Genomic DNA, 12,507 nt, shown 5'->3' on the forward strand with positions numbered 1-12,507 from the left:
GAAGAACTCGCTCTAGATCACCATGTTCATTGATTCATACAAGTTACAAGTTACGGTTTTTCTCTATCTCTCGTGGTCTCGCGCCTGTAGGAGGCAGTACCCCCTCTCCTTATATAGGGGAGAGGGTGGCTTACACTGGAAGAAACCCTAATGGCATCTTTGACTGGACAAACTACTTTACAAAGCTACTTTAATCATAGATGACACCGGAGTCCTCTTTAATCAGGGGCGCTGACGTCCTCCGGCTTCTTTGACCGTCATCCTTCTCTTTATCGTCAGCCCTTCGTCTAAAGTTACTTTGCTTAGCTCATCTTTGTCTTCTAGCTCTGGAGAGAATCTTTGACCAGCTTTGCCGACAAGCCCTTCCTTCCGGTGGCCCGGTACCTTTTCTATCCGGTTCCAGTATCCCTCTTATGAGGATACCGGCTTAGCCTGTTCAGCCAAACGCCTATCTTAGACTCCGGCATGAACGTCTAACCGGTATCCTGATGGCTCAAACCATCCGGTTTGGCATGCCTTTGGCATACCGGGGGTCATCCCCCCAACAACAAACAACTAGGGTTTCCAAATGGAACACTAGCAAAGGGGCCCTCAAGCAAATGAGGGGGAAATGCAAATCTCTTTGGTGAAGATGTAGATCCGGGTCTTCTCATTTGATTCTCCAAAGATCAAGGGCTTTGGATGGATGGATGTCAAGATCTAGTGATTCTTGTGGCTCAACAATGGCGAGATCTTCTTTTTGGGACGAGCAACCTCCTCCATTGGGGAAGGGGGTTGTTTATATGAGTAGGTACTTCAGATCTTACCGTTGTGGGCATTTTTGTGTAAAACCAGAAGTACCGGTCCCAACGGCCGAAAGTACCGGCTGGATTCCTTCTCCTGCTGAACATATGCTGTTGTCGATGCAGGCAGAACAAGGGCGTAAGTGCCGATGGGCGGTACTACCGGCCAAGTTCCGGCCTACTTCCGGAAATGCGGAATACTCCCCTGGAAACCATCTGCAACTAAATGCGATGTTTTCGGAAGTAGACCGGAAGTAGGGCCGGTACTACCGGCCAACTTCCGCCCGTGGACAATTCTGTGTGTTGTGCTGGCGCTGCTGACTGGGCGGTAGTTCCGCCAGCTGTGGCGCCTGGAGCAAAAACACAACAGCTACTTCATTTTGAGTGATCTATTCAGCACAATAATGTGTAGCATCTTTCTATATACATGTATAACACATAAACTTGTACATGTGTTGACATCAAACACACAAAACCCATAAGGGAGGGAAATGTTCTTTCAGTATGAAGCTTCCAAGTAAGATTAAAATCTCTTTATGGCGTGCACTACACAGAGTAATCCTCCTAAAGTCTAATTTTAGTGAATCACCATATTGGCACTTCTCGCCAATGCCCGATATGTATGCAAGGTAGTGAAGATGTTAACCATCTTCTCTTCCATTGTGCTACAACAAGGGAACTATGGATCTCTCTAGGTATTGCTAATACAATTGAGGAAGCGTTAATCACTGATCGATCAGGATCTGCTGTCCTTGAGCATCTCTTACGCGATGAAGAAAAGAAGCTTCATGGGTTTAAGAATATTGCACAAAAGGAGACGATATGTGTTGCTTGACGTATCCACCATAGCTACCAGCAAGCAAGAAAGGTGAATCGGTTTCCCATATGTTCAAGTGCAAAATGTCAATAGTGTCTATTACATCAAATGCATCAAAGGTGGGATCCAAGCCAGCTGCTCATCAGCCTTGTTAGGAGAAACCAAACTCGAGACAAACTAAGGTAAATGTTGATGGCTCTTTTCACCAAGATACTCATGCAAGTTCGGTGGCTGCCGTGATCGGAGATTCCAATGGCAACGACCATGAGAGAAGAGTTGGCTCTCACCAATCGTCTTGGATGTAAGAGCATTTTTAACAGAGCCCGTAAACATGCAAACTGTAAAACGCGAGTTCAGGCCACTAAACTCGTGTTTATGGGTCGAAAAAGTGGCGGGCAGATCAGAACCCGCAAACTAAAACTGTAAAAAAGCATATTCCTAAATATGCCCACTAGACCCACATGTCAGTTCTTTTTCTTGTTTTCCCTTGATTTCTTCTTCTTCCTCTGCCCCAGCGCTAACCCCGCGCCGCCCAGCGCCGCCTCTGCGTCAGCCCAGCGCCGACCCCGCTCCGCCGTAGCACCTCCCCACGCCGACCCCGTGCCACCCCTGCGCCGTCCAACGCCGGCCCCGCGCTGACCCCGCGCCGCCCCAACGCCGCCACTGCGTCGGCCCAGCGCCGCCCCCACGCCACTGCAGCCCCGCGCCGCCCCTCGCCACCGCTGCGTCGGCCCTGCGCCGCCCCCGTGCCGCACCGACGAAATTTGGTAGTCTCCGGGCCGGATTTTGCCGAATTTTGGTCCTATTTTGAAAGTCCTCCGGCGGAACTGCACTGTTCGGAGCTGAAGTTTTAGCCCACCAAAACGCCACTAGGAATACAATTTAGCCTTCGGTCCGACCTTCCAGCCCCTACAAATAAGGGGCGGAGTTTGGTTTTCGGGCTCGGCCTGTAACTTTTTTTTCAATTTCGTCCGATTTACAGTAACTGATCTGTGCCGATTTCCAAACTGAACCCGTAAACTGGCGGTTATTTTACAGTTTTGATCTGTTTACGGGTTCTGCTAGAGATGTTCTAACAATGTGATCATGGAATGAGACTCCATTGAAACTGTTGAAGCGTGTTCAAGAGAAGAAGGCTCAGTTCTTTTGGCGGCTTCTCCGAGAAGCTGCCCTCTCCCCAGCTTCCTGGAGAAGCCGCACCAAAAATTTAGGGAGGCTTCCGGACTAGTCTAGCCTAGACCATTTCGGAAGCCTTTCAAAATTTTGGAGGCGGCTTCCGCAGGAAGCTGGGGGGAGGGCAGCTTCTCGAAGAAGCCGCCAAATGAACTGAGCCGAAGCATGGTGGGGTGAATCTTCTGCTTTTTTTATAAGCATTCTTTTCTTATCAAGGTATCTAAAAAGACTGAAATGTTTTTAACGAGACTATTTGCTTGTGTAATACAGTATATTGTGTTTGAGAATAAAAGGAACATTATAGAACATGTCGGCTGTGGGTTGTGATCCCTCCCGTTTGGCCGTCCCGATCTCACCAACCTCGCTCTCTAGTCATCTTCTTCTCCTAACCCCATCATCCTCACGTGCAACTAACCAACTCCCTCCAACCCATCCCGACCAAATTGCACAAAAGCCCCTCTCTTTCTCTCCTCCTCCGCCTTCGGCCTCCGTCCCGTCCCGTCCATGGTGGTGGTGGCCGAGCACGACCACGAGCACCAGCAGTAGCACCGCCTCTGGCTCATGGCGCAGTACAGGCAGTCCGGCGGCGGCTTCTTCGACTCCCGCGGAGGCGGGGCCCACCACCCGCTCCCGGACTATCACCGGGCCCACCCAGCCAAGCCCTCCCGGATCCGCCGCACCGCCAAGCCCGCGCGACGCCGCTCCCCGGCCGTGGCCGCGGCTGCCGCGGCACTCCTTCTCCTCGCCGGAGTCTTCCTCCTCTCGCGACGCCTCTCCCGCGACCCAACAGGTTCGTGCTTCCGGCCCCCGGCACGCTGGCGATGGCTTTGACGCGGTCCGCTCGGTGTTCTTGTTGCTTCGAGAGGGGAGGGAGGAAAATGGCATCTCTGACTCGCTTGGCCTTCTCCATGCGGCGGTTGGATGCGAATTGAGGACTGTCGATCCAAATTGTTCGGTTGATCTGATGGATATGCACGTTCTATAATGCCATCCCCTTTGTGTGCTTTTTGCAGAGATCGGCGAAGATTCGGGGGGCGGGGAGGGTTTGCCGGAGTGGAACCGGAGCAAGAACTGGAAGCAACTCAAATTCGGCCATGGCGGGGGTGGCCGGAGCGCGAGGGATTCTAGGTACTGGGACCAGGACGATCGGAGGCGCGATGAGGACTACTCGGAGGATGAGAAGGAGAAGGTCTCCGGTGGAGCTGGAAAAACCGGCGATGCTGGCGGCAGCACCGAGAAAGGTGATCCTGGAGCTGAGGAGAAAGGGTTGACCCTGGAAACTGGGGGTGGTGCTGAGAAGGAGGTTGCGGAGGTGGCTGAAGGTGGGAAAGGAGGAACCTTGTACAATGAAGGTGGCAGGAAAGAGCTGGAGCAGTATGAGGCGGCTTCCATCGGAGCGGCAGCCGCAGGGATGAGGGAGGTTGATCCAGATGACGAGTATGATGATGGCTTTGATGCACAGGATGATCCTGATGATGCTCAGATGCGTTCGTCTGATGGCGGGAGGAAGCTTGGTGATGGTATCCACGAGAGCGTAGAGAAGGAAGAGAATGTTGCCTTGGAGAGACAGCTCAAAGCAGGTTCAAGGATTAGTGATGGCGGCGACACTGCTAATATGGTTCAAAAGAAAGCTTCAGGAGCCAGTGATAAGAAACATGGGTCCAAGAAGAAATCAAAGCGTAAAAAGTCTGGTGAGTTGTTTGCCCTTTTCGAATTTCAAAGCTAGAGTCGGGCAATCTTAGCTTAGGATCATGACTTTCTTGCTTAACTTTGTGGTTATTTTGATCCCCATTAACTTAGGATAACATAAGATTTCGGCATTTTGTTTTCCTACTAGCTTTGTGAGATAACTCAGGGAGCCCTATGCGTGTTCATTTCTCAGTTATAGTGATGTCATTATTTTTATGTAGAAACTTGAAATGGGAATTTTAAGAATCTAATAGCAGGGCACTGTCAACATTATTAACTCGCGTACTGTGACTACTTACCTAAAAATATTAACATGCATATCATACCCAGTAGCTACCAACATTTAACAATAGATATGCTAAATGTGACAATAATAATAGACGTCTTGGACAATTTAGACTGATAAGCTTGTGGCTTATATTGTCATGGTTTAGTACTTTAGTGTTGGATTTAAAAATCAAAGAGTGCATGGGCTCCGTTAGTTATTTAAAGGCTATGGTGTCGGTGTTGGATGACCAGGTTTTTGCCAGGTGAATTAACTGATGATGTTATCACACGTAGGTATCGTTACATGTACTGTTATACTATTTATGCAAAAGTCCAAATCAATATTTGTGACCTTTATTACTCCCTCCGATTTGTATTACTTGTCGCTAGTATGGATGTATCTAGAACTAAAATGTGTCTAGATACATCTATATCAGAGACAATTAATATGGATCAGAGGGAGTAGTAGGTTTATCAGTACCTCCACTTTATTTGGTAATTTGCTCTGTCATAAGTTCTGTTGTCACGAAACATGACACCGTGTTTGTAGTCGACTACATGTCTGGTTATTCATAAAATGCTTATTTTAGCGTCTGTTTTTGATTGTTACCTAATTAGTTGAAAATTGTCAACCAGGTTCAACTTGTGAAATGAGGTTCCTGAACTCCACTGCTCAGCTTGTAGAGCCTCCAAAAAATGAGAAATTCGCTAGCTTTAATTTGGACTACGTAGAAGTTGAAGAAAAACCAGTTGGATCAGAATATTGGGAGCCAAGATTTGGAGGCCACCAGAGTCTACAGGAAAGAGAGGAGTCATATGTAGCTCATGACCAAAAATTGACTTGTGCTTTTGTTAAGGGGCCTAATGGTACAAGCACTGGTTTTGATATATCGGAGGATGACAGGAAGTACATGAGCAAATGCCGTATCGCTGTATCTTCCTGCATCTTTGGAAATTCTGATCGTTTGAGGACTCCATTTGGCAAAACTGTATGATATTTCCTGGCACATAACTCTTTAACAAATTTAATCTTTTACTATGCTTTCTCCGTCATGTATTATTAGTTGCACTAAGCATCTTATATTAACTTATTTATGTAGGTTTATAGTTCATCGCAGAAAGTTTAGGATCACATTAGCTTCACTTTACTGTTTTAACCCCTAGGTAGCTATCAAGTTAAAGCAGTATGTTTACTGTCGATTAGTTTCACATATAGGCATAAGAAAACCTCAAATAATAGACCTATGGAATGCAACCATGTCTCCATCAATATTGTGATGATGCTATCTTTCACCAAGTACTTTTATGCGGATATGTGATACAAGATTGAAAGCTTACTTTTTACGTTTTTTTTTGTAAATCACCATAACCACACTCCAAACTTAAACAATTCTTGACCGATTTCTTTTTCTATTTCGCAACATACAATATTCTGTAATATTCCTAAGAAAGGTCTATCTATGATATCTTTACAGATCACAAGTCTCTCAAAGAAGACAGTTTGCTTTGCTATGTTTTTGGATGAAGTCACATTGGAAACTTTGCTATCTGAAGGCCAAAAAATGGACAGTATGGGTTTCATTGGTATATGGAAGATCATATTGATTAAGAATATGCCTTATAATGACATGCGGAGAGTGGGGAAAATACCAAAACTTTTGGCACACCGACTTTTCCCATCATCAAGGTAAGACCGAATTTCTGCATAATATCTTCTGTCCTGACTGCCATATATTTATTCGAATGGAGGACTCAACTCTAGTTTGAAATGTTGTGCAATAGAGGGACGTTTCAACAAAACAAAAAGTAGTTTGAAATCTTATAGATGCAATCTCCACATTATCAAATGATAACTTTCGATCTCCGAAAATGACTTTTTGGTCAACGGAAACTGCTTTTTTATGGGTTTGCGTACCTTCTTTTTAAACATTTCAAAGTTGTTCTCCACCAGGCAGAATTGTACATCCAAAATTATTGAAATTCAAATTTAATTTGAGGCTTCTGTTTGCTGTTTGAGTTCAGAATATTGGATGGTCTGTATGCTAGCATAAAACTGCATAATTACAAGTTAGTGAGAAAAGGATGATGTTGCCTTGTCTGCTTAAATGTTTGTCCATAGCAGTAATCCATCTTGGTTTCTTCAATTCAGTATTGGCAGTGTTGCTGTCTCAAATGCACAGACCTGAGTTGTGAGTTGTATGCATATGGTTACTGTTTTTCTGTTTCTGGTTTGTTCTCTTCCTGTGCATTAGCAGTGCAAACATGCTCAAATTGCCTGTTTCACATGGTTCTTACTCTCCCTGTTCAGTTGAATTATAATCACTGGGCTTTCTTCTATCCAGTTTGTGTGTATAGTCTGCTCTCAAGCTCTTTCTTGTACCGTAAAGAAACCGACTGGTGGTGCCAACTGTTCCATTTGCTTCCACCCTGACCTGCTCAACCCGAACCCTAACCACGATGACCCCGCGGCCTTTGCCCGTATCCCCAGCCCGCGCTTGACCTTGCTGAGCAGCCCAAGGCCATGAGCTACGTGCTCGTACTCCTGGTGAGCCCGAGCGCCAGAGCGGGAAGAAACAGCAGCACTGAGCCCCAAGTGCCGGATCAACAACAGCGGGCAGTGACACACGCTTTGGTGGGGGTCTTCAGATCGAGCTGCCAGGGGCGGGCGATGTGGCGCTCCACTTGGCTCCTGTTATAGTCGTAGCGGCGGCCACAAATCCAAGGACCTCTCCTACACCACGGATGGCCCCCCTGCTGTCATCGTCGCAGTCGACCATGTCCAGATCCACGCTGGGTCGCGCACAATATGGATACAGTCCGTGTTGACCTTGCCAGCCACCGCACTATACATCTATTAATCTATACCTTTCTAAATCAGTGACAACGACATCTGGCCTCGCCTGTGACCAATACCGTATCCGCGGCTCCTGCGAGCATCCCTGCCTTGGCCAAGCCTTGTCAAACGCATCTTTTAAACAACAGCAGGGCCGTAGCATCATCATCAAACATACATGAAGAGAAGGGGCTGAGACAAAAATAGAATTGAATTACAGACTAGCAGGGTATAATCCATCCTGTACTCCCTCTAGAGACTCGGCTTGGAATCGATAACCGAGCCACATGTGTTCACCTGGCACGGTGTCGATCTATGCCAGGTGGGCAGCTTCCGTCAACACCTAAACATCGTATGGATGGAGAGGCAACTTAATGCCTTGCGAGTGTTCTACTCAAAGCCGTCCATCATAGGGCGGTGGCCCCCTTCTGAGGAGGTGCTTTTCTGTGACTGTTTCCGAGCAGCACCACACCTGTTCTTGGCTTTCTTTGCCTTCATCCTCCGTTTCTTCTCATTGGCATCGACATAGGTGTATTCAGAGGGCATGTGAAATGGATCAGCCTCATCTTTAAAGTTCCTGCTATCGCCGCTGTCACTAGACTGTGCGCCGCGCCCCCCTCTAACCCACGAATACCATGAGGCTGATCCTTCCGAATCTTTGGACTCGGCATCCTGAAACTGCGTATGGCTCGTAGGTGGGGTAACAAACTCATCCAAAGGCTGTAGTTCTTTAAACTTTGTGAATGTCATGATGACCCATAGTATACCGAGAAGAGTTGTTGCCTGTTACAGAAGGTGAAAAGCAAGAAGAATTAATTTAACTATTTTATTTAGCTATACTAGCAAAGAGCCTATGCGTTGCTACAGACTAAAGAACATGCATGTTTACAAGACTAAATACTTTATTGGACTGAGGTGCTGCTCAGCTTATCAGGAAAAAATCATGTTCGGGATGTTCTGCAAAACATATTTTAAGTGGGTGATGATCAAATTCTGTATGTAAAAAATAATGATAATATCTGTTCAGATAATGTTTTATCTTGGTTGTAAATTACAATATGGAAAGGTGAATGTGCTTTATCAGACAATTAGTGTATAAGTTGTGTGGGGCTTGTGCTTTGGATTTTGCATCCTACAACCATCACCACTAATGTGTTAAACAATCCTTATTTTTTGCAATATAATGTCTAAGAACATTGTTACTTGTCTCAGATTCTCGATCTGGCTGGACAGCAAATTGCGACTACAAACTGATCCTATCCTTATCCTAGAATATTTTCTTTGGCGGCATGGTTATGAATATGCTATTTCCAACCATTACGATCGGCACTGCGTCTGGGAGGAAGTGGCACAAAATAAAAAACTAAACAAGTTCAACCATACAATAATTGATCAGCAATTTGAGTTTTACCAAGCTGATGGACTGACAAGGTTCAACCCATTGGATCCGAACAAGCTGCTACCAAGCTGTACGCTCTCTCACTTGCTAATATTAGTTCTAGTGTATGAATTTTGTTTACCTGAGAAATTTGTTCCTTGCTACAGATGTCCCTGAAGGTTCTTTCATCGTGAGGGAACACACACCAATGTCCAATTTATTCTCTTGCCTATGGTACAATGAAGTTGATCGCTTCACACCCCGTGATCAGCTCAGCTTTGCATATACATACTTGAAGCTTAGAAGAATGAATCCCAAAAAGTCATTTCGCCTCAATATGTTTAAGGTTGGTGCAGTGAGCCATCATAGCTAGGTTGAACAGAACATATTGAATTTAGTTTAATCACACTGTTTTACAATTGTTCAGGATTGTGAGAGGCGATCAATAGCGAAACTATTCCATCATCGATCGGAAGAGAGACACAGCAGTGCACAGCTAACAAGATAACAGAGTTACTTTCAGAGGATGGGTTTAGAGAGGAAAGCAGAGATAGTTGAAGGATTTTATAGCTTCGGTACAGCTTACGCGGTTTCGCCATTGTCAAGAGATGTATGTTCTGTCGGGGGGATTTATGCTGAATGATGGCCGCAAGCAATTACAGGTACACCATGATCCTGCAGACCAGTTCCGCCGTTCTTTTTGTATCCGAACAAAGGCGGATTAGGAAATACTAGCTGTTTGGTTCCATAAGTTCTTGTTGCTTGGCGTGAAGTTTTGTTCATTCTTTTCGGAAAGAAATGGTCTAGCTGGGCATGAACTCCCAGAAACGGCCATGCTCTGTGTACCATCATACGGTGTATTTTCATGTAAGCACTAATGGTCTTAGTGAAATGTAATATTATGGCAGAAAGCTACACTCTGTAACTCTCCAGCATAGCAAATTAGCAATTTTTTGCCTGAAGTTTTGGAAGCTTCAGACTTATGTGTCCTACAAAATTAGATGTGACTAACAACTGGTCATCTGTTTTATGTTTGATCTTGGAAACACATTTCGCTCAAACTGAACACATTGTGCCTGTTGTTTTTAACTAGAACATCTGTTAAAAGCACAGTAAACATGGTATGTTTGTCTCAAACAAGAAAAATGAACAAAACAAGGCATATGTAGTTTGCAGCTATTACACTGGAATTAATCAAATGCTTTATTGATCAGTCTCATGACACTGTCAATACAAGTTACATACATATGAAAATACAAAAAATATTTAACAATATGCTAAAAACAACTTCTATACCCTTTACAAAGAAAAGAAAAACATTGTGTCCATCAATTAGCAATTTAACATAAATCAAATCCAACACAAGTATCACCAATTTTTCTCACAAGATTAAAACCGAGAGGTAATTAAAATCCACCCTCGATTTCACTACGTGAGAGCCTTGTCTCTGAAGATCCCCAGCATCTCATTCCTGCCCCTGATCACCTCGTCAAAGACTTGATCAAGAACGCAGTCGAACGTCTCCACCCCCTCCCGGAGCTCGCCGGACCTCACCCTCAGCAGCTCCACATGATCCTCTGATCCTTCCATCTTGCCGCCGATCATGTCCCTTACCGCCGTTGCGACGCTCTCGTGCTCCGCGATGCTCGCCGGCAGGGCCGCTACCCGGTCGTTGATCGCCGACAGCGACTCGCGCCAAGGCCTCAGTTGCTCTGGGACGGCGACGCGGGCGAGCGCACTGCTGCACTGGTGCGCGCCGCCGGCGCCGACGTCGTCCTGGTCGTCGAGATGGGGAAGAGGTGATGTGTGAGTGAGCGCGTGGAGCACGGAGGTGGCCACGACTGCCATTGTGATCTTGGCGACGAGCGTGACGAGAACTACGCTGCCGCCGCCGCTGGACAGGATCTTTCTCCCTAGCCTCTCGGCCTCGCTCACCACAGCCCTCACATCCGAGAGCTTGCCGTGGACAGCGACGGCCGACGACGGTGCGTCCGTCCCCTCCGACGCTGCAGTCCCGGCGGCGACGAGCGACGCGGCGGTTGCGCCGGCACGGCAGCCATGCACCTGCGCGGCGAAGTCCACCACCATGCAGTATCGATGCATCCGCGACACTGCGGACTTGAGCGCGTTGCAGAGGTCGAGGAGCGCCGCCGTCTCCTGCATGTACTGCTCCAGCCAGGAGTCTCCGGCACCGTGGCAGTCCCCGGCCGCCACCGGCGCGTCAGCGCTCCTGAAGACGGCGAGCAGGTCGCGCTGCATCCGCCTGACCAGCCGCATGGCGTCGGCGCACCACCGAATGGAGACCGACGACGACAGCGTGCTCTCGAGGCGCGCGAGCCCGTCGACGAGCGAGTCACAGAAGGCGGCGAGGAGAGGGCACTGCTGGCGGCGGCGAGCGTAGCTCGGCATCAGGCATCTCATCGGAGAGAGTTGCATGCATGCACGGAATGGGAGGGAAGAACCGGAGATGAAATCTGCGTATTTGCATGGGTTGTTGGTTTGTTTCTTGGAAGCGTAGGGAAGATTTTTTCAAAGGGTAGGAAGAGGAGGAGTGAAGCAAGCGAATTGGTGAACTATTCTATGCACCTCGTGGTACTTTGCTTAACCTTTGCTCTTTCTTCTCTTCCTGAATTGGGACGGTTAACTGTTTTGCATTTTTAGGCTTTTCCAGTGTCGAACTGGTCAAAATTCAGAGGAAAAGATTGTAAGTGGAGCATACCAAATTCAGCCAAGATTTGTACTCCAGTTCATCAAGTTTGAAAACACACACTGAAATTCAAACCCGCCCGAGCCCCAGGTTTCCCAGTTTGCTAACAGGGGGCGGAGAGCGTTTTCTTCCTCTCTTTCTAATGTCCTTGTTTGGGCTAACCAACCAACCTTCACTTTGGTGTTTGTCCAGGTGTTTAGATTTGGATGTGGGAGCAACTATTAAGTTATTGATTGACTTGCAAGGATGGATGGGGGCCCTTGGGATGCCCTGACAAGGGAAGTAGTTCACTCTAAGTATGTCACTGATTTTTTTTTTTTTAAAAGGTCCCATGCATGCAATGTGTTTTGGCGCAATCCCTTTACAAACCAACAAAACAATTGGGCTGTTACAGCTTACAGGGTACTCCACTTTGAATCGAGAAATTCCAATGCTAAGTTTTAAATAACTGGACTTCTAATTTTGGACAGTCTAATGCGATTTTTAGGTAACTCTACTTATAAGCTGTAATAATGAAAGCGTCCGACGTGAGTGTTCGGTAACTCAATGTTTAATCATGAAAACAACCGATTCAACTTTTTGATACCTCAACATTTAATCTTGGAAACATCCGATGCGAGTTTACATAACTCGACACTTTATCTTGAAAATGTCTTGACTCGAGCTTTGGATAACTTGGCTTTGAGAAATCCCAATCCGAGTAATAGAGACCAAAACTTTAGTAAATCCCGGTGTGCTTCACAGTGCATAACAAAGATTGGTGTCGTGGCATGATGAGGCATCTCTCCACAAACACGTTGCACATTAAGGTGATAAAGAGCATCTCTAGTAGCATCCTCCAAATACTCCCTCTGTGGCGAG

The 12,507-nt window shown here is 46.7% G+C and overlaps 2 protein-coding genes across 2 annotated transcripts; one reads left to right on the forward strand and one right to left on the reverse strand.

The window, feature by feature from the left end:
• The first annotated feature begins 3,191 nt into the window (after positions 1-3,191).
• On the forward strand, positions 3,192-9,901 carry LOC124704534 (probable hexosyltransferase MUCI70). Its single transcript, XM_047236805.1, has 7 exons — positions 3,192-3,562; positions 3,786-4,463; positions 5,365-5,717; positions 6,204-6,415; positions 8,774-9,030; positions 9,107-9,285; positions 9,367-9,901. The coding sequence occupies exons 1-7, from the start codon at positions 3,334-3,336 to the stop codon at positions 9,445-9,447; spliced, it is 1,989 nt and encodes a 662-aa protein (XP_047092761.1). The 5' UTR covers positions 3,192-3,333; the 3' UTR covers positions 9,448-9,901.
• Positions 9,902-10,339: 438 nt separating this feature from the next.
• Positions 10,340-11,348, reverse strand: LOC124697679 (protein BPS1, chloroplastic-like). Its single transcript, XM_047230230.1, has one exon. It carries the CDS (start codon positions 11,346-11,348, stop codon positions 10,368-10,370), a length of 981 nt encoding a protein of 326 aa, XP_047086186.1. The 3' UTR covers positions 10,340-10,367.
• Positions 11,349-12,507: the final 1,159 nt, after the last annotated feature.

Source organism: Lolium rigidum, chromosome 3 (assembly GCF_022539505.1).
Source record: "Lolium rigidum isolate FL_2022 chromosome 3, APGP_CSIRO_Lrig_0.1, whole genome shotgun sequence".
Lineage (NCBI taxonomy): Eukaryota > Viridiplantae > Streptophyta > Magnoliopsida > Poales > Poaceae > Lolium > Lolium rigidum.